This window comes from Myxocyprinus asiaticus, chromosome 29, assembly GCF_019703515.2.
Source record: "Myxocyprinus asiaticus isolate MX2 ecotype Aquarium Trade chromosome 29, UBuf_Myxa_2, whole genome shotgun sequence".
Lineage (NCBI taxonomy): Eukaryota > Metazoa > Chordata > Actinopteri > Cypriniformes > Catostomidae > Myxocyprinus > Myxocyprinus asiaticus.
The window spans coordinates 34,806,342-34,831,051 of record NC_059372.1 but is presented as its reverse complement, the minus strand read 5'-3'; the positions used below and the strand labels follow the sequence as shown (position 1 = coordinate 34,831,051).

The window sequence follows — 24,710 nt, the reverse complement described above, 5'->3', positions numbered from 1 at the left end:
AACAGATCACAAACTCCGCATTTCAACTCAAATATAAGTGTAAACACAATGACTGACTAACTATTTTTGCTGTCTAAGGGGCTGTTCACACCGAACGCGTCGTTGAGCTAAAAAAATTAATACAAAAATAAAACCTAGACTGAGCTCTACGAATAGAGCAGAACGCAGGTGTCTCGAGACGAGCTTTTTTTTTTTTTTACTTGACACGGCGTCTAAAAAAGATTCTGAAAGATTCTAACACTATTTGAAGGAGATGCCATCTTATTTCGGGTTTACAGTAGGTTATTTGGTGTAAAATTACCAAAGTAGGCCAACATATTTGTAAAGGGAATGAACAACCCTTGTCTCACGTTTAGGGTTCGCGCGCGCGCGTGTATGTGTGTGAAAGAGAAAACAGAGGCACTTCAATTTACATACGCGTTCTTAAAGCACCCATCTCCCTCCCCACACTATACCCTCCCCTCTTGCCCCGTCTATCCCTTGTTTTCTGCCTTTTTCTTTCCACTTCACTCCACTCACACCCGAGTATCTCTCTCACACATACTCGACCCGCCACACTCTCGCGACGCTCCCACGCTCCGCCCGTGTTGTGCTTCAATCAAGCGTGCTTCATTGAGCGCTGGAGGAAACAATGGGAATGCACGCGCTTTGTGTAGGACAGCGACTGACGCGCTTCTCTGTGTTTGTTTAGGACTTTCTGCTGATTAGACTCATTTTCGGGATCACATAATTAAGCTTTAACACAATGGGGTGTTGCAGCGGACGGTGCACCCTTATATTTCTGTGCACGTTTCAGTTGGTGAGTTTGTTTTCTTATTGATGTTACATTTTGATGTGTATTACTCAGCTAATTACGAGGGTTCATCATCTCTCTACTTTTATGAAGTACGCCTCTTATGCTTCGTTGGTGTTGTAGTGTTGCTGTTGCAATGTATACACAATGGGATCCAACTAATGTTATACTTTCTGTTTGCTTGTGTGTTTTAACTCCTTTGTCTTCAGTTCAGCTTGAACATGTGTTTGAGTTGTTGACGCAAAGAAGAGCTCCCTATACAGTGACCCGGTTGTAAAAGAGACTTTTATGGCCAGTTGCATGAGTGTTTCTCTTCTTACACTAAACAGGAGTATCAATCAACCAAACTGATCTCGAGTACAGAGATAAAACAGGCAACAAGACAATAAGAAAAGGTTCAGTTTCTTAACAGCATTAGTTAACATGAACTAACAATGGCCAATACGTTTACAGCATTTATTAATCTTGGTTAATGTTCATTTAATTAGTAACACTTTTTTTTTTTAATCAAAAGTTGTGTATGTTAACATTAGTTAATGCACTATGATCTAGCAATGAAAAAATCTATTTTTTTTATTAGCTAGTATTAACAAATATTAATAAATGCTGTAAAATATATATTGTTCATTGTTATGTCATGATACCTAATGCATTAACTTATGTTAACGAATGGAAAGTGTAACCAAAGACGTTTATGTACCAAGGAATTATTTTGGATTAATCTGGTGCGACCTACTGTTTTGCCAATACACCGTATGCTCAGTCAGATATAACAATAATCTGTACAGTTATATCAGGTATTTATTATACATATTGACATGTTTAGAATTCACTTCATTTAGGAATGTATTGAGAATAGAGGAAGGGTTCAAGTTGTTTTTCAGGTCCATCTATTGGATTCTCACCACCGTCAGACATTTAATCTGACGGTGCTGATGTTGTTGACAGCATAACCATATTTTGCATCGCACACATGTAGCTATTATCTAAAAATATTGGTGATGGAGTTGACATCATGGCTGTGACACAGAAAATATAAGTTATAAAACTCACCAGAGCCTGAGTGACCTTTTGAAATCACAGCAGGAGAAAATGGCAATTATTAATATGAATTAAATGATATGGCAATTAATCAATCAATTTAATGTATATAAATATTTGCTGAGAAAAGCCCTCAAATAACAATAATTCAATATATAGTAATTACATAATATAAATAGTTATATTTAAATATAATATACACTCACTAAGCCCTTTTTAGGAACACTATGGTCTTAATAAAGTCCCAGATGTGGTCATCTGCTGTTGTAGCCCATCCATCTCAAGTTTCGACGTGTTGTGCATTCTGAGATGCTATTCTGCTCACTACAATTGTAAAGAGGGGTTATCTGAGTTGCCGTAGCCTTTCTGTCAGCTCGGACCAGTCTGGCCATTCTCTGTTGACCTCTCTCATCAACAACACGTTTTCATCCACAGAACTGCCACTTACTGGATGTTTTTTTGTTTTTGGTATCATTCTGAGTAAACTCCAGAGACTGTTGTGTGTGAAAATCACAGGAGATCAGCAGTTACAGAAATACTCAAACCAGCCCGTCTGGCACCAATAATCATGCCATGGTCTAAATCACTGAGATCACATTTTTTCCCCATTCTGATGGTTGATGTGAACATTAACTGAAGATCCTGTGTCTGCATGATTTTATGCATTGCTGCCACATGATTGGCTGATTAGATAATCGCATGAATAAGCAGGTGTACAAGTGTTCCTAATAAAGTGCTCAGTGTGTGTATATTATAAATCTAATAATTCAGATAACTAAAAAAATACATTACATTATTGTGGCAGACTAGTAAAGCATTGATAACCATACAAAAAGTGGCTTTAGAAGGCAGTATATTATTTATTTTGATATTATGGAACATAAGCCAGTCATTGGCCTACAGTGCACAGCAATACATTTTTGCACTTGAATCCATCAATCTGTCCATGATTGATTAATTACAATGGCTTTTCTAAGGACGTATCAGTGTACACATGCGTCAGACAGGCGCTTTTGAAGCGTCTCACTTTGGTTGTGTCGCATCATACACGCAGCGTTTTTAAGTCGCTGTGTCAAGTTAAACAGTTTATTCGGACTTGCACTCCATCCGGCTGTGTTTGAACGCAAGAAAACATTCTCGTTTTGTTCTGTCGCTGGTGTCAAGCAAGCCTGAGTGTGGTTTGTTATGGTTTGTTATCTCTGCAGTTGGAGTTTCGCTTACTGCCCACTGCAGGTGGTACTTCAAGTTTGAATTGCTCAGAAGTTAAGCATATTCCATATTACGGTCCAGGGACATGACTAATTGCATTATTGTATTATTAATCACACTGAATTAACGCTTTAAATCAACAGCCATATTTTAAACAATAGTTATATCCAACATAATTTTATCCTACAGACTTTGTTTAGGTTTTTTCCAAAATCCATAAACCAAGACCAAGCTTATCAAGTGTAACTTCTCCTAGAGCTTTAAAGTTTCAGCCCAAAGTGTACTATGGTCAGACGTGAACACTAGGCATCTGTGTACAGGACGTGACACAAATTTCATCATCAGCAGAGTGCACGAGCGCTGAACACGTACGGCACGGTTGGTCTAACCACATGTACTCTGAACGCGCAAGTCTGTCTGAATTTCTGTCTGTCTGATTGTAATTCCTGTATAACCTTTTAACTTCAAACTGTTAAAACTATTTTAAATAAGGCTTTGACAAACTTGACTTATCTAGTTTAGTATGTGATAGTGCAAGGTGCAGATCCCATAGATCCAGTTGTATACCCCTTGGCACTAGTACGTTTTAAGTGAACCAAACCCAGTTCGGTTAAAGTGAACCAGAAAGGGAACCAGCCGCAAATGACCTCAGTGCTTTTGGTGTTCACAATGTAAGTGGACTTAAAAGAGGACCCAGTTTTTTTTTCTTTGGTCCTCTTCACATTATTGTGGTCTCAGACCCCTTGTTGTTCACACCACAGTTCCTTAAGTACTCAGACCCCATTGCAGCTAGGACTGTCATGATTATGAAATTTGGCTGACAATAATTATTCATAAATAATTGGGATTATTATGATAAGCAATTGTCATACAAATTGTCATACTTCTTAAGGTGTATGTATTCTTATGACAGATAGGCCTACACCTTATGTAGTCATTTATTGATATTTAACTTGAAATCATATAATAAAATGGGGCTATATGATTACTTTTAAGGCTTTAAAAAATCTAGAATCTTTCATAAAAAATTATTGCACAGGTATAGAATGACATGAAAAGTAATATATTACATGTTATATAATTTATGAAACCCAGACAACACCGCCAATTATATCACATTATGTAATAGTAATAATGTATACTGTATTTCTGTCATAAATTCTTCACTCTCTCACGTTATATTAAGGCTCTCCTACAAGCCCTTATTTCGCATGAAGGAAAACATTAGAAATTCTATGTGTATTTGAAAATATGTTTCTTTATCTATAATCTCGAGAGTAATGGAGCAAGGAAGCATCTCCTCCTGCGTGTCATTTACATTGTGTGTATGAGCCAAGAACATTTGCCATTGTGCAAATAAAATTAAAGTGAAACTATAAAAATCCTCGCTTGTATTTTCTTGAGATTTGGCGTGAACCCCAGTAGACGGTACGCCCATCAGAGCACTTTAAAGCAGTTCATCTTAATGCGCTGCTCTGCTCTGAATGCGGCCGGTCCGTTCATTTTAGGTGCTCAAATAATACAAGAAGGGAATATGAGACACAAAAACACGTCATGGTAATTATGGTATATCAATATTCGCTTAAAATTCCCATATGTGGACAGTAAATTGTGACTGGAATATGAAGTATGTACTGCAGCTATGTATGGCAAGCCATGAGGTACTCATGTCATTAAATGCAAAGCAGACTGGTACCTTTTCGCTTTCACATCGCACAAATCAATCGAACCACAAAAGGACTTACAGACGAACCGTGGTTCGATTTTGGGTCCTTATAAAGGGGTTTGAGACCACTTGGGTTGTTCACATATTCACATTATACCGCTCTGAGAGCGCTTGGAGTGCTCAAACGAACTTGGTGTGAAAACGCCCTAAATTGATCTGTTTGCACTCTAGATAGAGTAACTTGGCGGGAGCTTTCAGTGTTTAGTCATTAGTTAGATCTACCCATGTTCCTGTCAAAGAGAGAGATATAACTTCTTGAGAAATGCATTATACTATAATTGTTGCTTAATCTTTCTTGCAGCCTTCTTTGGTCCATTGAATACCCAGCTTAAGTGTTTCATAGAGGTTGTTTATCAGTTAAGTGCTATATTGACTTAAAATTCTGCCATCATGATTCAGCTGTTAGTGACTGGTGTTCTCATTTCCATAAGTTTGTAGCTGCTCTTTTTGCATTGTTTCAGAGTCAACCTCCTCCATCACAACAATGTAAACAGGCGTTGTACGCCTAAACCGGTAAACAGCTCTTGTGTGCAGAAGACTGATTGCATGTTATCAAAGTATCCCAGCGTACTTCCCTGCTACACAGTATGCAGTAAGCATTGTCAAATGAGTAGGATGTCTGAATACTCTGTATATATGAAACAGTATACTGTATGCCAACAATACCTTCATAATAGGTATTTGCTGAGATTCTGAAGTGTGCGTTCAAATTTGAAAATGTTGATTAAAAAAAAAAATGGCAGAAAGCTGTGAGCCAGGTACTTTTTTCAAGTGTACGTGTAAAAGGTATCAAGAAAGTTGTTCCTTGTGGTTAACACACTATTAGCATAAAATACTTAATCAGTGGTCGAGAAGAAAGTTCTTCATCTGATTCAGTACTTTCTCTGAAAGTAAAGGAATTTGGATGCAATCTATGACTGCTGCTGTTCTGTCCTGATGAAAAAAGGTGCTTAAGATGGTTTGCCAGTTTTAGCTGGTTTAAGCTAGTCTCCCAGCCTGAATGTGGGGATGGGGGCATGGTCGTGTGTCTGTTTGCGGGAGAGAGGGAGTGGTGTGGCTCGTCAAGTTGGGTGGCATAATTTCTAACAGCTGTTTCTTGTTACAGTGATAGCGGAGAGAGACCTCAAAAGCAGCCAAAACACGCTAGAGAGGAGGGAGAGCGACACGAGTGCAGTGTGACATGTGTTCGGAGAGTTTATGAAGAGTGTATGTTATTAAGAGCCTGTTTTGAGAGTTTATGTTCTCGTTTTGAGAGGGTTTTCATTTTGAGAGAAGAGACCAAGAGTGTGCAGTGTGAGACAGAAAATAAAGTCTTACTTGAACTACTTCATTGTTTCCCTGTGACTGAACGTCCAAACTTATCACACTGACTAACTGTAAAGTACCCCAAACCCCTTTAAAACCAGCCAACAGAGCAGACTGACCAGGCTGGGAGACTAGCTGAGACCATTTAGCATTTTAGCTGGCATAGGCTGGCTTTAGCTGATTTTTCCAGCAGTGTATGAGATGGCAACCAATGGTTATCTCATCAACTAAATTACTGACGAAAATGTTATTTGACAGTTTTTTTTTTTTTTTTCAATGATAACAAAGATAAGATGAAAAATACTCCATGTTCTATCGAGATATATATTGAATATTGTCAACAGGCTGAAAAATATAGTGATATATTTTTTTGTAGACAGCAAGCTAGGGCTAGGCGATATGGCTACAAAAATCATATAGCACACCCAGATAGCACACGTACATCAGCGAAATGTCAGTTTAAGAAAGTTTAATCTGGAAAGCATCCCATTATAAGTAACATCTGCTAAACATCTTAATACATATACATTTTACAAACATTCTAATTCATAAACATCTCAAAGACATCTGCTGAATGTCTTATGTCTAAAAATGACATCTTCCAGATGTAAATATGCACATCAAATAGAAGTTTGGGTGATTTGTGTGTGCTATCAGGGGAGCGAAGAATGAAAAAGAACTTTGCTGTGAGTGTATCGAAGCCTTTAATTTTGCACGGACAACTCACATTTTCTTCAGAAAACATAAAGATCTATTGAATTTTCACAACGCTTCTCCTCATGTATTTTGACCTACATGAACTTCCGTTAAGATCATACTTATGTGTGCCAGTCTTTTGCCTGCTGCTCGACTTTCAATTTGGATGTAGATTTTTTTGCCATCTGATGAAAAAATAAGAAAAATAAAATGAACAAGGAGAGCCAAATCACAGATTAGCCACTGTAAAATGAGGTTAGATAATCACCTTAATTTCTCTGCTTAATTACGTAATGTTATAATTATATAATTCACAGATAAGTAGGCTATTGTTTATTTAATTGGGTTTATTATAAACAGCCACTTCTATAAACTCATGCAAATGTAATTTTAATAAGCTTTTTTAAAATAAGTAATTTATAATTAATAAATTAAAATTAAATGAATACATTAAATAATTAATTAAATAAGTTACTTATTTTTCAGTTTCAAAGATATGCCAATTTTATCACCTAAATTATGTTTTCAACCTTCTGTAATGCCCACATCTAGAAAACAGACACTCCCACCTCTGTAATAAAAATGGAGATCTTTAGTCCCATCTGTATCAGTACATTAAATCTCAAACATCGGATTATGCTAATTGTAACTCAAGCATTGTTTAAAAAACGAATCCCATCCGAATAGGGCTTTTGACTTAGTTCAATGGAATAGTTTACCCAAAACTGAAAATTCAGTCACAATTTACTCATGGATAGTGTTACACCTAAAATGTGACGTGGTCACATGCGTTTTTGACCATATTTGTATATGGTTTTTGTGATCCGATTACCGTTTCGACCTGTAAACCACCTGTAAATGCATCTTAATACCACGTGTAAAAAGGGTAATGTATTCACTCATCCCATTTGACTTTCTTTCTTGGAACACAAAAGGTTTTGTCGAATGGTCATGCTGCTATTTTTTATACAATAAAAACATATAATAAAAAACACTATAAAAGTAGTCAATATGACTCGTGCTATATTTCAACTGAAGACATACAATAGCTTTGCATTTGCAACAGATGGAAATTAATTTGTAATTTTTGGAAAATATTCCTCTTCGCTATAGTTCTCAAATCTCATTCACATTCGAGTACATTCAAATATGGCATGCAAACGTGTAGTGCTAAGTTTGAATATGCAGAAGTGTAAATGAAATTTAAGAGCTACAGTGGAGAGGTTAGATCACTATTGTCTGGCTTCAGAAGACTTGAAATTAGAGGTCAACCAATAATGATTTATTTTTCGCCGATTATGTTTCGCTTAAACTTTACTTCAGCCAGGGCACCACTTGCTTGCGCAGCGCTGTCTGAAGCAGTCAATGCAGACATTAATATGCAGCCTTTCACGGCTTAGTTTTCGTGCATGGCCATACCGCGATCTCAGTCTGATTACAATCCATTATGCATTATGCAGCCTTGATATATATCATATGGATGTCTCAGCGATTATAGTCTACAAGTTTTAGCATTTTGGATGGTTTTTCCCTCGTCTTGTAAGTGCTGCTTTCACAACGAAGAGATGTCACGTCCGTAATGATGTTTTTTTTCTCCATTTATGTTAAAACCGCGATTAATAATAATTAAATATTACATGTTCTTAGGAGTGCCAACCCCCCTATATTAAGTGGCTAGTGTTATTTTTGGATTGTGCTTTTCAGTTCACAGTGTTTTTACTAAGTGTGCGGTCTCCCAAAAACTCATGTCTATTTTAGTCTCGTCTGTCCATATCACAAGTTAATTTCCCGATCTAAAGTGGCAGAAAACTTGTTTAGACTGAATATTTTCTGGTGTCTGGACTTTATCTGCAGGTGTTTATGGTTATTCATTCAAATGGTTCGATATACTGGTCATGAGTACTTTATATGTGATGTAACATTTGAAGTTTTCCCTGCAGATGTCACATCCGTAATGCTGGAATTGCCTGATACCGATAACTAAGGTGGTGGAAAAGGTAGATAACTGATTAATTGGATGATAGTTTTTCAAAATCTATTTATAGAATACAAATTTCTTAATTGTTCCTTACTATAAAGGGCACCAACACTGAGGCTACCACCAGAGCCTTTGATGAGGCTAAAATGAATAAAATCGCAAAAGCAGTTTGTGCAACCAAAATCCCAATAACCAGAACAATTAAGATTTGGTGCTCTTAGGAGGGCCTGGGTAGCTCAGCGAGCATTGACGCTGACTACCAATCCTGGAGTCACGTGTTCGAATCCAGGGCATGCTGAGTGACTCCAGCCAGGTCTCCTAAGCAACCAAATTGGCCCAGTTGCTAGGGAGGGTAGAGTCACATGGGGTAACCTCCTCGTGGTCGCGATTAGGGGCTCTCGCTCTCAATGGGGCGTGTGGGTAAGTTGTGTGTGGATTGAGGAGGGTAGCATGAGCCTCCACGTGCAGAGTCTCCATGGTGTCATGCACAGTGAGCCACATTTAAACAAATTGATGGTCTCCGAAGCGGAGGCAAATGAGACTTGTCCTCCGCCACCCGGATTGAGTAACCGCGACACCACGAGGACCTACTAAGAAGTGGGAATTGGGCATTCCAAATTGGGAGAAAAGGGGATAATAAATAAATAAAAATTGGTGCTCTTTGGTGGACTTTTAACTATAATCAAGCCCAAAAGACACTGGGGCCTCTTATTTTAAAATGCTCTTACAATACTATTAATACTATGTATTTACCAAATGATGCTTTTCATAGCCTATATATTCAGCAGATGAAGAGGTTTGCATGTATATAAGCCTATTTCACCCGATAAGGTTTATTGATGAGGAATAAAAAAAACAAAAACTTATCAGCACAGATTTGAACCAAAAACTGGTTCCAGAAAGCAACTATCAGCACAGATTAATCGTCAATATCGGTCTACCCCTACTTGAAATAAAGCACACAAGTCATATGGACTACATTAATGTTGCTTTTTTGGGGGGGCCTTTCGAAGCTTGACATCCTCTGGTCACGTCTGATGAAAATAATTTTTTGGAATGACATGAATGGATGTAATTTTCATTTTTGAGTGAACTATTTCTTTAATATCATAGGCTAGATGTCCGTGGTGGAGAATGTGTATGAAAGTGGATGCACACACATACAAAAACACTTTATAATACAATAAATCTCTGGAATATCTCTCTCCAAAAAGAAAAAAAACTAGGACAAAGAACGCTGAAGATCTCTGAAGACAGCAAAAGAGGGCTAATCATCAGAGACAGAGATGGAGAGAAAGAGAGTTCTACTTGTGCATTGGTGACTACAGAAGAAAAGCATTAGTGTGTATGTGACAACTGCTGAATAGTTAAAGTGACTGATGAAGAACTCTGGGTAATAGATGTGTCTTTGACCTCTTTATGGAAACGCAGAGAGGCTCATGGAGAGATACAGTAATGAGGTCAAGATAAGGATACACTCTGTCTGCTGACCCATGAACACACACACGTAAAATCAAAGCCTCAATGTTTAAATAGATATCACATACAACATTTATCAACCACATGCACTTTTTCCCTTTCCTTACATATTACAGGAATTTTCCATGTTTAATACAAGCTAAAGGAATAGTTCACCCAAAAATGAAAATTATCTCAGTATTCACTTACCCTGATGCCATCCCAGATGTGTATGAATGTCTATCTTCAGCAGAACACAAATGAAGAAGATAGAGCTTTTGTCAGGTACTTATAATGGAAGTACACGGGTGCCAGCACTTTGATGGTCCAAAAATCACATTTAGGCAGCATAAAAGTAATCCATGTGACTCCAGTTAATCAATGAATGATTCTTTAATGCTGCCTAAATGTGACTTTTGGACTGTCAAATTGCTGGCACCCTTGTACTTCCATTATAATGACCTGACAGAGCTCTATCTTCTTCTAAAAATCTTAATTTGTGTTCTACTGAAGAAATACAGTCATACACTTTAGGGATGGCATCAGGGTAAGTGAATGAGAGAAGTTTTATTTTTGGGTGAACTATTCCTTTAAGCTCAATCGACAGCATTTGTGGCATAATGTTGATTACCACAAAAAATTATTTCATCTTGTCCCTTGTTCATTTAAAAAGTAAAAAAAAAAAAAAAAAAAATTGCAGTAAAAGTAAGGCACATAAATATGGAAGTCCAAAGGAAGGCCAGTCCATAAACATAAAACTAAACACAGTTTCAATAGTATTGCACACAAGACGTAAACAATATACTTGTTAAAGTGATTTTAGTGTGATAAAACCAAGGATTTACCAGCGTTGCGGGATTTACCAGATTGCTGTTGTAATTTTAACGAAGTTATAATATTGGAAATGACTTTACAGAGATAAGGTTAGAGAGTGATTTTATCATGCTAAAATCATGTTAACCTGGATATTGTTTTTGTCTTTTTAAACTGTGTGTATTTTATTGTTTATGGGCTGGCCCCATTCACTTCATTGTAAGTGTCTTACTGCAACTGCAATTAAAGATTTTTTTGGGTAATCAACATTATGCTACAAATGCAGTTGATTGAGCTTAACTTGTATTGACCCTGCAATATTCCTTAAAGCTCTATTGACAGCATCTGTAGCATGCTGTTGATTACCACTAAAAGTATCGACTTGCCCCTCAGTTCATAAAGACAATAATGCACTTTGAATGAAAGTCTACGTGTATGGTGCAAGGCATTCCGGAGGGATAAAAGGCTTAAATGTGCAGCTTGTATTTTTGTCAAAGGAAAGGACATTAATTAAGTCTTACGTACAAAAATGTGTTATTTGAACTGTAAAGTTGAAATAAATCGTACTTTTAATAGTGGGACTGTTGTTTTAGATGAACAAAGTTTTGGTTATATATTACATAATTCCTGTAGCAGGATTATTTTCTGACCATGTAAACAATCATTTGCTGGTATCATTGCACCTATTATGCAAAGTTACTGGGTTTACCAGCTTTACACGGTCAGGAAAGGAGTTGAAAAAATGGATATAACCTTACACAGAAAAGGTTAGCGATTTTATCTCCCTAGTCTCATGTGAACACGTATTGTGACCAAGTCTTGTGACCAGGGGCAGACTGTCCATAGGGAGAACCGTAGAACTTTTCCCGGTGGGCCGCCCGTGAAACAGGGCTGAAGGGGCCGCAAAACTGCGCCGCGATATGCCAAAAGGGGCCGTGGTACTTTACTATTTTTTTTTTTACGTTTGTTTTAAAATGTATTACATTCAATGCCTTGAAATCCTCCGTTGCAAGATCATTAACCTAAAGACGATTTTTGTTTGTTTGAAGGAAACTGAGGGCCGAATACTGTCTGTGGTAATCGACAGCATAATTTGTATTGAATCCTGAACATTCTTTTAACATACACACTCGCACAGAATAAAAGGCCCAGTCAGCACCACCCTTTCACTCTTGGTCAATCTATAGAGAGAAGTAAATTTGACATGTCATGTATTTTCACTATTAACCCCCCACTGACTGCCAGACTATCTAAACTAACAGCTCCCTACAGAAACGAGAAGCCGCAGAAACACGGACGAGCCGACTCCATAAAGTCAGAGACCCTCATGGGAGTGCAGGAAACAGGAGGGGACGGGGTAATTTGTGGTTTAATTTGCTTGGGAGGTGCCATTACTGGGGCTACAGGGGTTTACTGGTATGTTGATGGAGCCTTTTGTCCTCCTGTAAAGGTTAATTTGCCCCTGTTGGCTATTTCACGACAGACAGGGGAGATAGAAACAGACTTGACGGCCGCCTCTATCTCCCAGACAAATGGCGGCAGAGATGCGTAGCTCTATTTATCAGCTGATTTGAAAATGATCCATTAATTCAAACTAACAACTAATGCATGCTTCTCGCAGCCAGACAAGCATATGAATATTTATAAAAATAAAAAAAAAACGCCACCCCCTCTTTTCTCTCATACAATCTGTGTCTTCCATATTACCAATTTTTCATTAATGCTCTTGGCTGTTATTAAGTGTAATTAGCAGAATGAATCAGAATGAGACCACAGAAAAAGTGTGAGACCCAATTTACACCCATGATGCTTGGAAATGGGATCACAAGCACAAACACACACACACAAACCCATTCTCTTAATGCTTCTTCATAACTGTCTGGTAAGGGATGGCGGAGAACAGGCCCAATGAGGAATCCAGCTGAGAGGAAGACTGCAGCAGCGCTAGACCAGGAGAATATAGTCATACTACCTCTGACAGTTCTTAGAGCCACAGGACAATTGAGATGAATGATATTTCTCCATAAATCTTTAGTTCTATTCCAAAACCCAGTGAGCTTCACTATGTGGCAAAGTAGACACTCCTTCTATTTAACAGGGTTTGGCTAGGCCCCTTAATTCCAATGAAGAGAAATGTTAATGCTATGGCATACAGTGACATTTTAGAGAATTTTGTTCTTTCTACTTTGTTGCAGCATATTAGTGAGGGCCTTTTCTGTTCCAGCATGTCAATGCCTCTGCCCAGAAATTGAGGTCCATAAAGTAATGGTTTGAGCCTGGTGTGAAAGAACTTGACTGCCTGCACAAAGCCCAGACCTGAACCCCACTGAATACTTTAGGTATGATCAGAATGATAACACTGTGAATTCGGCGATGGTAGTTTGAATGCTCTGCAGCTAAAATCGGTTAACGAAATTTGAACCACTGCCCTCAGTGGTCGAAGTTGGAAGAGTTGTTAAACAAATGGGCACGTGTGAGCTTCCATTTCCGGTTATGATGTCTACAGAGTGGCGACAAAAGCGAGTTGTATTTTTAGTTGTAAATGTAATCCTGTCAACAGGAATGCATATGTTATTAACTCTACCCCCTAACCCAAACCTCAACCCTAATCATCAGTGGAGTAAAATGTAAATTTAAGAATGAAAATGCAACCTCCACGTCAATTGCAACATTTTTTATGTGAATGTGATTACTTGCTGGTTTCCATGGGACCAGTTGAATTTGGCGAGTCCTGCTCCTTAAATCGGTCTGTGCTATCCGAAATTTGAAACACTGCTCCCAGTGGTTGAATTTGGAAGTGTTGTTGAATGTATGGGTACATGTGAGCTCCAGTTTCTGTGTGAAATGTTCACAGAGTGGCGCATTAATGTTTATGAGTAATGTATTTACTTCCTGATTTACATGGGACCGGAACCTGTGGAGGTTGTTTGCACAATGTGCTTGTCAGTAATTAGCCAGAATGGGGTCGATTTCAGAGAACATGAATATTCAGAAACCTATTCCCGTGTGATCATTTTGGTATGAATGGGAACATTGAGCCAGACATCTAGTGGAAATTCTTCCCAAAAGAGTGGAAGCTGTTTTAAAGGACCAACTTCCTATTAATGGCATTGGTTTTGAAATTAAATATTCAACAAACACATATGGGTGTGGTGTTTTGAGGTCCACATAATGTTTTGGCATATAGTGTATTTTGAAGTCTATGGTACAAGTCTATATCTTCGGAAAAGCTGGAAGGTAGCCATGAAATATGTTTTTGCTCATATCCCAGCAGTTTTCTTTGGTCACCAAATGATGCTACAATAGTTAAGTTTCCATATCACTGCTTACTCAAGCACACAGTCTACACTATGAATACACTACACTACATATGAATAACTCCTTTATCAACACCCCACCAGCAGACAAACAACCAGATCATCTCTTCAACCTTTGACCTCTATCTACATTTACTAACATACTGACATCAAATTGAGCGCATTAGAATTAAGTTACTGATTAAATGTTTTGTGAAGCTCCTCATGTTGGAGAAGAAGGCCTCTTTTTCATTCTCTCAATCCTGATGTCACATTAGTGTGATGTACATTGACTGTGGAAAACTGATTGGAATTCTGACTGTGAAAAAAAAACAAACAAACAAAAAAAAAAAAAACAGTTGTCTCTAAGCACATTGACTTTGTGAAGTAAACTAACAGCATGTACAAGAATGGGCGGAACGGAGGTGATCTGAATCTGAATAGATCAGCACCTAACCAGAATAACCCAGTTTGGTCCAGCATGCAAATCGTTCTTAACTGGACTTTTTCAGCAAGTTTTAAGCATGAAATTATATGACCATAATATTAGTGCACCAGTAAAGAGAAGGTAACAGCAGGCCTCAGGTAGTTGACCTCTCAAAAACTACAGTGTGGTGTGTTCTCTGAAGTTTAGCTAAATTTAGAATTTTGTCATTTTGAATCATTACCCAGTCCTGACAACTGACTCGGATGACCTGTTTGCTGAGTCCGCAACAAGATGCCTCAGTCAGAATAGGGTCAATTGATGCCTTTGCTATGAGTATTGACCACACTCTAAAAAACTGAAGTCCCTGGTATTGAGTGCAACAGCAGGCTAGTCATTGACCCAGAGGCTGATCAATAGCTCTGAAGGGAAAGGTGACTCTGATGATCATATATTACTCTAGTCTACACATGGAGAAAGTGAATGCAAAAGAGGGATAGATAATCTCTATGTTTTGGTTTATTCTTCTTTTATATCCAAGAACAACAGAAAGAACACCCATCTTCACCTGTCGAGAGGACTCCTAATGTAACATTTTTGTACTTACAGGAGAGACAGATACATGGTCTGATCCAAAACCTATTGAGCTGCCATCATAGATGCTTTCGATGTAAAGGCTGTTCCAGTTAGTTATTTTGGATAAGTTCTAACACCACATAAATACACCCGTTTTCATTTGAAAACTAAATTTTCCATTTCCTAACGTCATTGTTGACCGCTTTTGGTGGAGAAAAATGCCATTTCTATGTGGATAAGAGGCATAAATGTAGCAAATCAATGCGTTTTCAAACAAAAATTAAGTGCCGTTGATGTGGCTTAAGTCAACAGCACATGGATCCTTCACGGATAAAGCAATCCCAGATTAAAGTAAAGTAAAAACAAATCATCCAAGATGGCACACAAAATCGAGGAAAATATTGATTGTATGTATGTTTGTATTTTAAGTACTGCAAAGAATTGATAAAAATGGCTACATACAGGCCAATTAAAATGGACCATTTCACCAAATATGTGTGCATGTTATGTATTTTTGTGCTCTAGCAGAATATAACATTAGCAAAGCTACATGCTAATGGCAAACTCTATTTGAATCAACTGTAAGCCTTAGAGTGATACACAGAGAGATAGTAGTGATGGGTCATTCATGAATGATTCGTTCATTTTGAACGAATCTTTTATGTGACTCAGAAGAACGAGTAGTCTCAGAGAGTGATGACCGCACATGTGCATTGCACAACCACTGTTCTTTGTTACGTGAAAACTGCATAGGCGCTGAACGGGAAACAAATGATTAGTTCACCTTTCAATTCTTTTGGGCCGAGTCATTTGTTCTTTTGTCATGTGACAGCCGTATACGCTATGCATTGCTCACACAGGAAACAAATGATTAGTTCATCTCTCGAGTCTTCTGGTCCGAGTCATTTGTTCTTTTGTCATGTGACAGCCGTATACGCTATGCATTGCTCACACAGGAAACAAACGATTAGTTCATCTCTCAAGTCTTCTGGTCTGAGTTGTTCGTTCTTTTGTCACGTGACAGCCGTATACGCTATGCATTGCTCACACAGGAAACAGAAATTATTATTTCACCTCTTGAGTCTTCTGGTCCGAGTCGTTCGTTCTTTTGTCATGTGACAGTTGTATACACTATGCACATACAGCTATCACGTGACAAAAGAACGAACGACTCTGACAAGAAGATTCCAGAGGTGAACTAATCATTTGTTTCTCATAATTTGTCATTGGCTGCATTATCAATTTTTCCTTACTGGGACTATAATCAAAGTTTGCGTAAGTAGACGTGTTGGGGTAGATTTGGCTATTGAAAATGTAACATTTTAATTTAATTCTGCTCAAATGAATGAAATGAACTAAATGACTTGAAAAAAGATTTGTTCATTTTGCTGAATGAGACTCAAAGATTCAAGTCAGTAAAATGATCCGATATTCCCATCACTAAGAGATAGTATTAGATAGAAAGTAGTTTAGTTTAAAGAAGTTTAAAATAACTGACAATGCTGCACTTTTTACTTTGGCAGAGTGAAATTGAAAAGAAACTCACTGTTAAAATGATAACAAAGCACATTGGTCAACATTATTGGTCAACACTGCGAAAGTTTGCCGTAAAGTTCACCAAACTTGAACTCCACGCAAAATCCGCCAGGGGAAATTCTTTGCCACCCTAAGTCTATCCGCGAAATTCACGATTACGTGGATTCCCATTGAGATCACTATTTTGTGATGTACAGATATGTGTGACCACGCCTTAAAGGTAATCGCTCACCAGACGTGGCAGGAGGACAACATACAGCATCATAAAATTTGAAATAATTGTTTTCTGTGAATGTAAACACAGTCAGCTGCCGCCGCTGGGCATCCGTTGACAGCAGCTGGCTAGCTAACATTAGCAAACAAAATAGATGATTGTACTTCAACTGCTGCATAGCTACCTTGAAAAAAGAGACTTTTGTGCCAACTTGATAATTCACTGGTTAACGTTAGTAACGATCTATTATTCTGTCAATTTTTTAAATCTTTATTGGAGAGAGAGTAATGTAAAAAATAAAACCCACTGTTTGAACGCTAGATACAATTTTTTTTTACTGTTCAAATGTAAGGGAGACCACCACATTACTGCCTCTCAACAGGATCTGTGTCTGTCACTAACTATCGGTTTGACCTCTCCCCCTCCTTAAACATGTGTGAATTATTGATTGGTGAGTGTGTGATTTATCATATGGGCCGGGGGCTAAGAGAGTGACAGAGGGCGGAGTATTTTAACTTACCCCTCCTCTTCATCTCACCATCGCTCTTAAAGGACCAATTATAAATATGAACCCCAAGACCAGGGGGCTCTCTCTGCCCGTAAGCACTTTCTGATGTGTGTGGTTTAGTGGGCTGGTTCCCATGACAACTCCACATATTATGCAGCAGAAAAAACCCATCGTGTGTTTTAACATGCAAAAAGTGGAAGAGAGGTCTGTCGTTATATAAAGTGAGTGTCTGATATTTGAATGAGAATATTCAGATTAGTGTGGGTTAACGTTAAGCTCACTTTCTGTTAAGTCACTGTGAACATCTACAGACCTCTAGATGCAGGTCCATTATCATTTCAGCTTCAGTACTTCATTGATTTCCTGCTGACCCTGAAGGTCACTGAACTCTGAGATCTATATTCTAACGTTAGTGTGGGGAGAGAATGTTTTTGTAAGTGTAATGTTTATCTGGTATGAATTGCTTTACTTGCTGCAATAATAAAAAAAAAAACACTACGTGTTCCACGTTTTTACAGGTTATTTAGTAGGGCTGTCAACAGGGCTGAGAAATAAAATTCAGATTTGACAAATTGGAATTTTATTTGAGTTTTAAAAACATTATTTCAGGTAGGGGAAAAAATCTACAAGACATCTGATTTTTAAAACTACGTTGTCTCCCCCGCCCACAAGAGGGTGCAGAGAATCAATATAAACCAATCAGCATCGTGTTGCAGCGGTTGTTTATTGCAAAAAACATATCTGGCTGATCGCTTCAATAGACAGTTCTATATTAACTTAGTGTTGCACAGTATCCTGTACCAGTGCCATAGTACTAACATGGACTCAAGCTTAATAATACCTGTTTCACCAGTGTTTTCTTTTTATTAAAATACAGTTCTATCTACCTAATGCTTATGCAGCAAGATGCTCATAAGAGCAAGCCAAGGCATAATCAAGACACAACTGCCAAAGACCTCCACCTCCACCGTTCACTCCGAATGGGTCTGTCTTTTTCTATGTAAGCATGTGCTAGAGAGACGTCTTTGACTGTTGCGCCATGTCCGCTATTTCAGCGTCTCGTGCAGGAGCGTTGCATTTTTTTAGTTGAAAATTCAGCATTAAAAACGCGTCTTGAGAAACATGTGTTCTGTTTTCTTCATTGCACTGTGTCTGTTTTAGCCCAAGAATGCCATCGTCAGTACTTGGCACACTCTTCTAATTGTGCATTTTTATCTTGAATTTGTTGAATATTCAAATTTTAAATTGAAAGTCTTAGTATTTCACCTTAAGTGATATTCTATATTGTAGGACAGTGTATGCTTAGTTCGAAAGACACAACGGCGTAGGGAAAAAGGATACACCGAAATATCACTTGACATGAAGTAGAGAAATAAATGTTTATATTTTAAGAAAAATACACTTGTATTTGTTAAATGCTAATCGTGTAGGGCGCCATAGACACTGCTTAGGGACTCTGTGAATGGAAATACAGCTTCAATGTACACTATATTGCCAAAAGTATTCGCTCACCCATCCAAATAATTGAATTCAGGTGTTCCAATCACTTCCATGGCCACAGGTGTATAAAATGAAGCATCTAGGCATGCAGACTGCTTCTACAAACATTTGTGAAAGAATGGGCCGCTCTCAGGAGCTCAGTGAATTCCAGCGTGGTACTGTGATAGGATGCCACCTGTGCAACAAGTCCAGTCGTGAAATTTCCTTCGCTACTAAATATTCCACAGTCAACTGTCAGTGGTATTATAACAAAGTGGAAGCGATTGGGAATGACAGCAACTCAGCCACGAAGTGGTAGGCCACGTAAAATGACAGAGCGGGGTCAGCGGATGCTGAGGCGCATAGTGCGCAGAGGTCGGCAACTTTCTGCAGAGTCAATCGCTACAGACCTCCAAAGTTCATGTGGCCTTCAGATTAGCTCAAGAACAGTGTGTAGAGAGCTTCATGGAATGGGTTTGCATAGCCGAGCAGCTGCATCCAAGCCATACATCACCAAGTGCAATGCAAAGCGTTGGATGCAGTGGTGTAAAGCACGCCGCCACTGGACTCTAGAGCAGTGGAGACGCGTTCTCTGGAGTGACGAATCACGCTTCTCCATCTGGCAATCTGATGGACGAGTCTGGGTTTGGCGGTTGCCAGGAGAACGGTACTTGTCTGACTGCGTTGTGCCAACTGTGAAGTTTGGTGGAGGGGGGATTATGGTGTGGGGTTGTTTTTCAGGAGCTGGGCTTGGCCCCTTAGTTCCAGTGAAAGGAACTCTGAATGCTTCAGCATACCAAGAGATTTTGGACAATTCCATGCTTCCAACTTTGTGGGAACAGTTTGGGGATGGCCCCTTCCTGTTCCAACATGACTGCGCACCAGTGCACAAAGCAAGGTCCATAAAGACATGGATGAGCGAGTTTGGTGTGGAAGAACTTGACTGGCCTGCACAGAGTCCTGACCTCAACCCGATAGAGCACCTTTGGGATGAATTAGAGCGAAGACTGCAAGCCAGGCCTTCTCGTCCAACATCAGTGTCTGACCTCACAAATGCACTTCTGGAAGAATGGTCAAAAATTCCCATAAACACACTCCTAAACCTTGTGGAAAGCCTTCCCAGAAGAGTTGAAGCTGTTATAGCTGCAAAGGGTGGGCCGATGTCATATTAAACCCTATGGATTAAGAATGGGATGTCACTTAAGTTCATTTGCGTCTAAAGGCAGATGAGCGAATACTTTTGGCAATATAGTGTATGTCCATTAATGTTCTTTGTTTCTCAGTTCTATGTCTCAGTTTATAGGTTTGAACAGAATTTACTGACTCTGTTTTACATGCTGTAATAGCGTGTTCTGATGTTCTAATTACCTGCTTTATCAACTGGACAGCTGACTGTGAATTGAGCAGTTAATTACTTTTATGGCAAATAAAGATGAATTATGATAGATTTTACAATGATGAATGCAACAGGGACTTAATTACAGCACGCTTTGATGAAAACATGCTGGCAGCTGTTGCATTTTTTTGCTATGGTTAGGAAAAAAATTAAAAATCAGTGGCTAGATTCAAAGGAAATGTTTTAGTGTTATGTTTCCGCTGTTATCATAGCCTCTGAAAAAAAGTCATTTTATAAATTTTCTTTGAATTAATGTTGTGTTTAAAGTGATTTCCACAGATCCATTTCAGAATAGTTCTGTTGGTCCAACACACTCTCACTGTGAAATCGTCAGGATTCGTACGACTTTTCTAAATTTGGCTAATTCGTATGATATCATGCGACTACACTCGTTTGAATTCCTACGACTTTCTCTATAGCCAGTGACATCACTGGACATCATTTCCATCTAATACGTGACAGTTACTTGCTTCTGTCACACACAACAGCTTCCTATCATGTTTACACACTCTACTGATTGGTTACATTTAGATAACGGGTTTGGGTAAGGGCATAATATTAATAAGTATGTCCTTAACGCCTTGTGCACTGAACTCGCGCTTCTGTGATGAAGTTGTATGAGTTTATGCGAACAACATCGTGCGAGACCATATGGAATAGCCAACTCTTAAATTATGTACAACTTTTCATGAGATCGGGTTGGTTGGTCTATAAAATTACAATTCTCATTGTTTACAATGCTGTCTTTGTGTTTTAAGGGGATCAGTGGTCCAATTGCTATAGAAATATGAAATAAAAAAACACTAACAGTGTAAGATCTTAGAGAGCATTTCATGATGCGCCATTTTTTAATGAGGTTAGAGAGCTAGGTAGATGGGAAGATTTTAAAGGGAGTTACTATTTACATTTTGGTCTGTTGCTCACGCAAAGTTATTGTGTGACTTCAGAGGACTTAGAACATAGTGTTGGACAACATTTTGGTGCGTTTGTGTCATATTTGGCAGTGGCGGTTCTAGACCATTTTTACTAGGGGGGCCCAGGCATTATACCTTAAATGTCCTCTGTAAAAGTATAAAACAACATTTGCTATTTTCTAACATAATGCAGTTTCTGAAGACAAACAAATATTTACCAACCAAAATGTAGTAAAAATTATGATAAAAATTATGTTTTTTTTTTTGTTTGTTTTTGTTTTTTTAAATGCTGTTGAAAGTGTTAGATGGAGTATGGCATATAAAACCACATGCCAACTTCCCACAAGTATTTTGTGTCAGCTACCACCAAAAATAAAAAAATCTTATCTAATCTTAAGTAATTTACTGTAAAAAGTACATGCATTCTTTTGTTAAACATAATATAAATTTTGTACTGTTAATTATACTGTAAAATTATTTTACCGTAAAAATGTGTATTATTACTTACTGTATATTAAGGGAACTACCCGTTAACCAATCAATGTTTTTTTACTGTAGCATTTTTACATTCTTTTACCGTTAAAATTACAGAAATTCTTTAGTGTACACATAAAATATTTTCTATACTTTAAACGCATGCCAATATAAAATCAGTCTTAAACAAGTTGTGCTTAGAAGCATTTAATCAGCCAGAAAAACAGACAGGATTTGGTGATCATAACATGGGAAATAATTATATACTTCATTTACTTTTTTTTTCTGATGAAAATCTGTTTCCCAAACTAGCATATAGAACACACATTTAGTAGAACAGAAGCAGGAGCTGTCTAACACTGAAACTGCCATCAATTGTTCTAGGATGCTATAGAGTTAAGCCTGCATCACACTAGCCGATTTTTTTCCAGCTACTTTAAGGTGTGAGCTTAATTTACGTAATCGCCGGCCTGGTGGTGAGAGATGGAGCGCGCATTAGCTGCGAGCTTCAACAGTAAGTGTTGTGAGCTGCTTATACACTAACACTGTACACTAATCATTAACATCATGTGTGCTCTGTATGTATAAATGACTATGAGTGGAGCACTTTATTCACTGTGAAGTGCAACACATATATTCATCTAATTAAATCAAAACCTTTTGTGGTTTAATAAGCAGGTTTAAGTCAGGTGTAGTCATCTAAAGCATACGGTTCTCCGCCAAAACGTTAAAATAAGTCCCTTTTAACTAGACGGCTAAAATTGAAAAAATGCGACAAATATATTACTTCTGTATAGTAAAATTTAATGTAGTAGTAGTAATGATAATAATATATCTAAGCAGTATCTCACAAGCAAGATTTTATTTTCTGCATTCATTGATACTCTGATGCTCTACTGTGCAGCACTGTATTTGATGAAATAAATAAATAAAACCATCTTAAATGTTGTGTTTTGGATTGTGCTGTGAGGATCTGCATAAAAGCTCTTCATTTAATAAAAATAATGCAATGATATGTTGAAAAGTTATTGTTCTGTTTTCATATGAATAAAATGCTATAAATTCATTTGATTAGATGTTTTTTATTTTATTTTTATGATTAAATGTAAACTTTAAAACCCGGAATTCAGACTACCACCCCTGGAGTCGCGAGTTCGAATCCAGGGTGTGCTGAGTGACTCCAGCCAGGTCTACCAAGCAACCAAATTGGCCCGGTTGCTAGGGAGGGTAGAGTCACATGGGGTAACCTCCTCGTGTTCACTATAATGTATGTTTCTCCTCTTGGTGGGGCGTGTGGTGAGTTGTGTGTTGATGCCACGGAGAATAGCGTGAAGCCTCCACACGCGCTATGACTCCGCGGTAACGCGCTCAACAAGCCACGTGATAAAATGCACGGATTGACGGTATCAGACGTGGAGGCAACTGAGATTAGTCCTCCGCCACCTGGATTGAGGCGAGTCACTATGCCACCATGAGGACTTAGAGCGCATTGGGAATTGGGCAATTCAAATTGGGGAGAAAAAGGGGAGAAAATCGAACAACAATTCAGAGAAAATAAAATGGATAAATTTTAGCATTATAAAGCATTATAAAAAGGGGAGAAAATCGAACAACAATTCAGAGAAAATAAAATGGATAAATTTTAGCATTATAAAGCTGGAGTTTGGTCTATTAAGCTATTCATTTTCATTTATCTTCACAATACATTTTCATTGTATTTATTTTTCTTTTGATTTTACTTTGTGATTTATCAGTTTGAAAACAGTGAGGTTAAAGAGTATATTTTACTTTACGGCATAAAACATTCTACTCAAAACAATCCATGCTTGTTGTAGAATTATGCCTGAAAATGCTCCAATGGGCCTTCATAGCCATCGTACGTTAGGGACCATCTAAAAATTCCACCCACAGCACTAAAATGTCGGCGATGTCCAAGAATTCCTCAGGAGCAAGTTAAAGAGGAAGAAATGACTTCATGGAATAGATTTTCAACTGAGGGAAGAGAGGAGGGAAAGAAAAATGGAAAGACCATTAAATGCCTAGATCACTCTCCTATGGCTTTCATCTATGTCTGTGTGTGATGTTTGAACAGCAGGCTTGTTATCAAGGATGGAAAACAGTCTCCTCTTTATCAGTAGGAAGAATGGGGCAGAAAAGAGTTGACCTCTCCAAGGGTTTGAATGATCTCTCTGATGTGGGTCACAGGAAAGAGGGAGGGTGGAATGGATTGATGTAAGGATAGATGCTGTCACGGGTCATGTTCAGGAAAACACACCCTCTTTATCTTTCTGAAAGATAGGGATGTAACAGAGAGGGTGGTATGTGTGTGCAGGGCTCAACAGTAGGGCTGGTTTGATAGCCCAGTGTGAAAGAGATTGCCGATCGGGCCAGTGCTGCTTTATCAATACATCTCACGTTTTTTTAAAAATATACATGTTTCTATTCCTTGCAAACTAGCTGACTAACATATGAGGTTAGGTTAAAATGACAAGAATGATTGTGATTGTCTTAGAAGCATAATTTAGAATAGGTATAAATTCTCCTCCCTTCCCAGTAGATGGCGATATGCACGAAGAATGCAAATCACCAAAAACAAAAGAAGAAAAATGTAAAAGTGAAAGTGGAGATTGATAGTAAAAAAAGGACTTAAATATTCATCTGTTTCTCACCCACACCTATTATATCACTTTTGAGGATATGGAACTTGGCTAGAACCTAGAGTTGAAAAACATTTATTTTGCTATCCTAACTATGCACGATTATATGGTTAGTTGCATTTTATTATTTTCATTTAGTATTGTATTTTCAGCTCTCTGAGACTTGATTCTGAGATTAGAATAGACCTGCGACCCATTTTTGGATCGCGACCCACCA

At 38.1% G+C, this 24,710-nt stretch overlaps 1 protein-coding gene across 2 annotated transcripts in view; it reads left to right on the top strand.

Annotated features, from left to right (window-relative positions):
- Positions 1 to 476: 476 nt before the first annotated feature.
- nkain4 (sodium/potassium transporting ATPase interacting 4) overlaps positions 477 to 24,710 on the top strand; it is a 93,803-nt gene continuing 69,569 nt past the window's right edge. The window contains exon 1 of one of the 2 annotated variants that reach the window (XM_051661834.1): positions 477 to 799. In XM_051661834.1, the coding sequence (XP_051517794.1) occupies positions 746 to 799 (54 nt within the window). In that variant the 5' untranslated portion in view covers positions 477 to 745. The remainder of the gene's footprint in view (positions 800 to 24,710) is intronic. The other variant, XM_051661833.1, reaches the window with a different exon arrangement.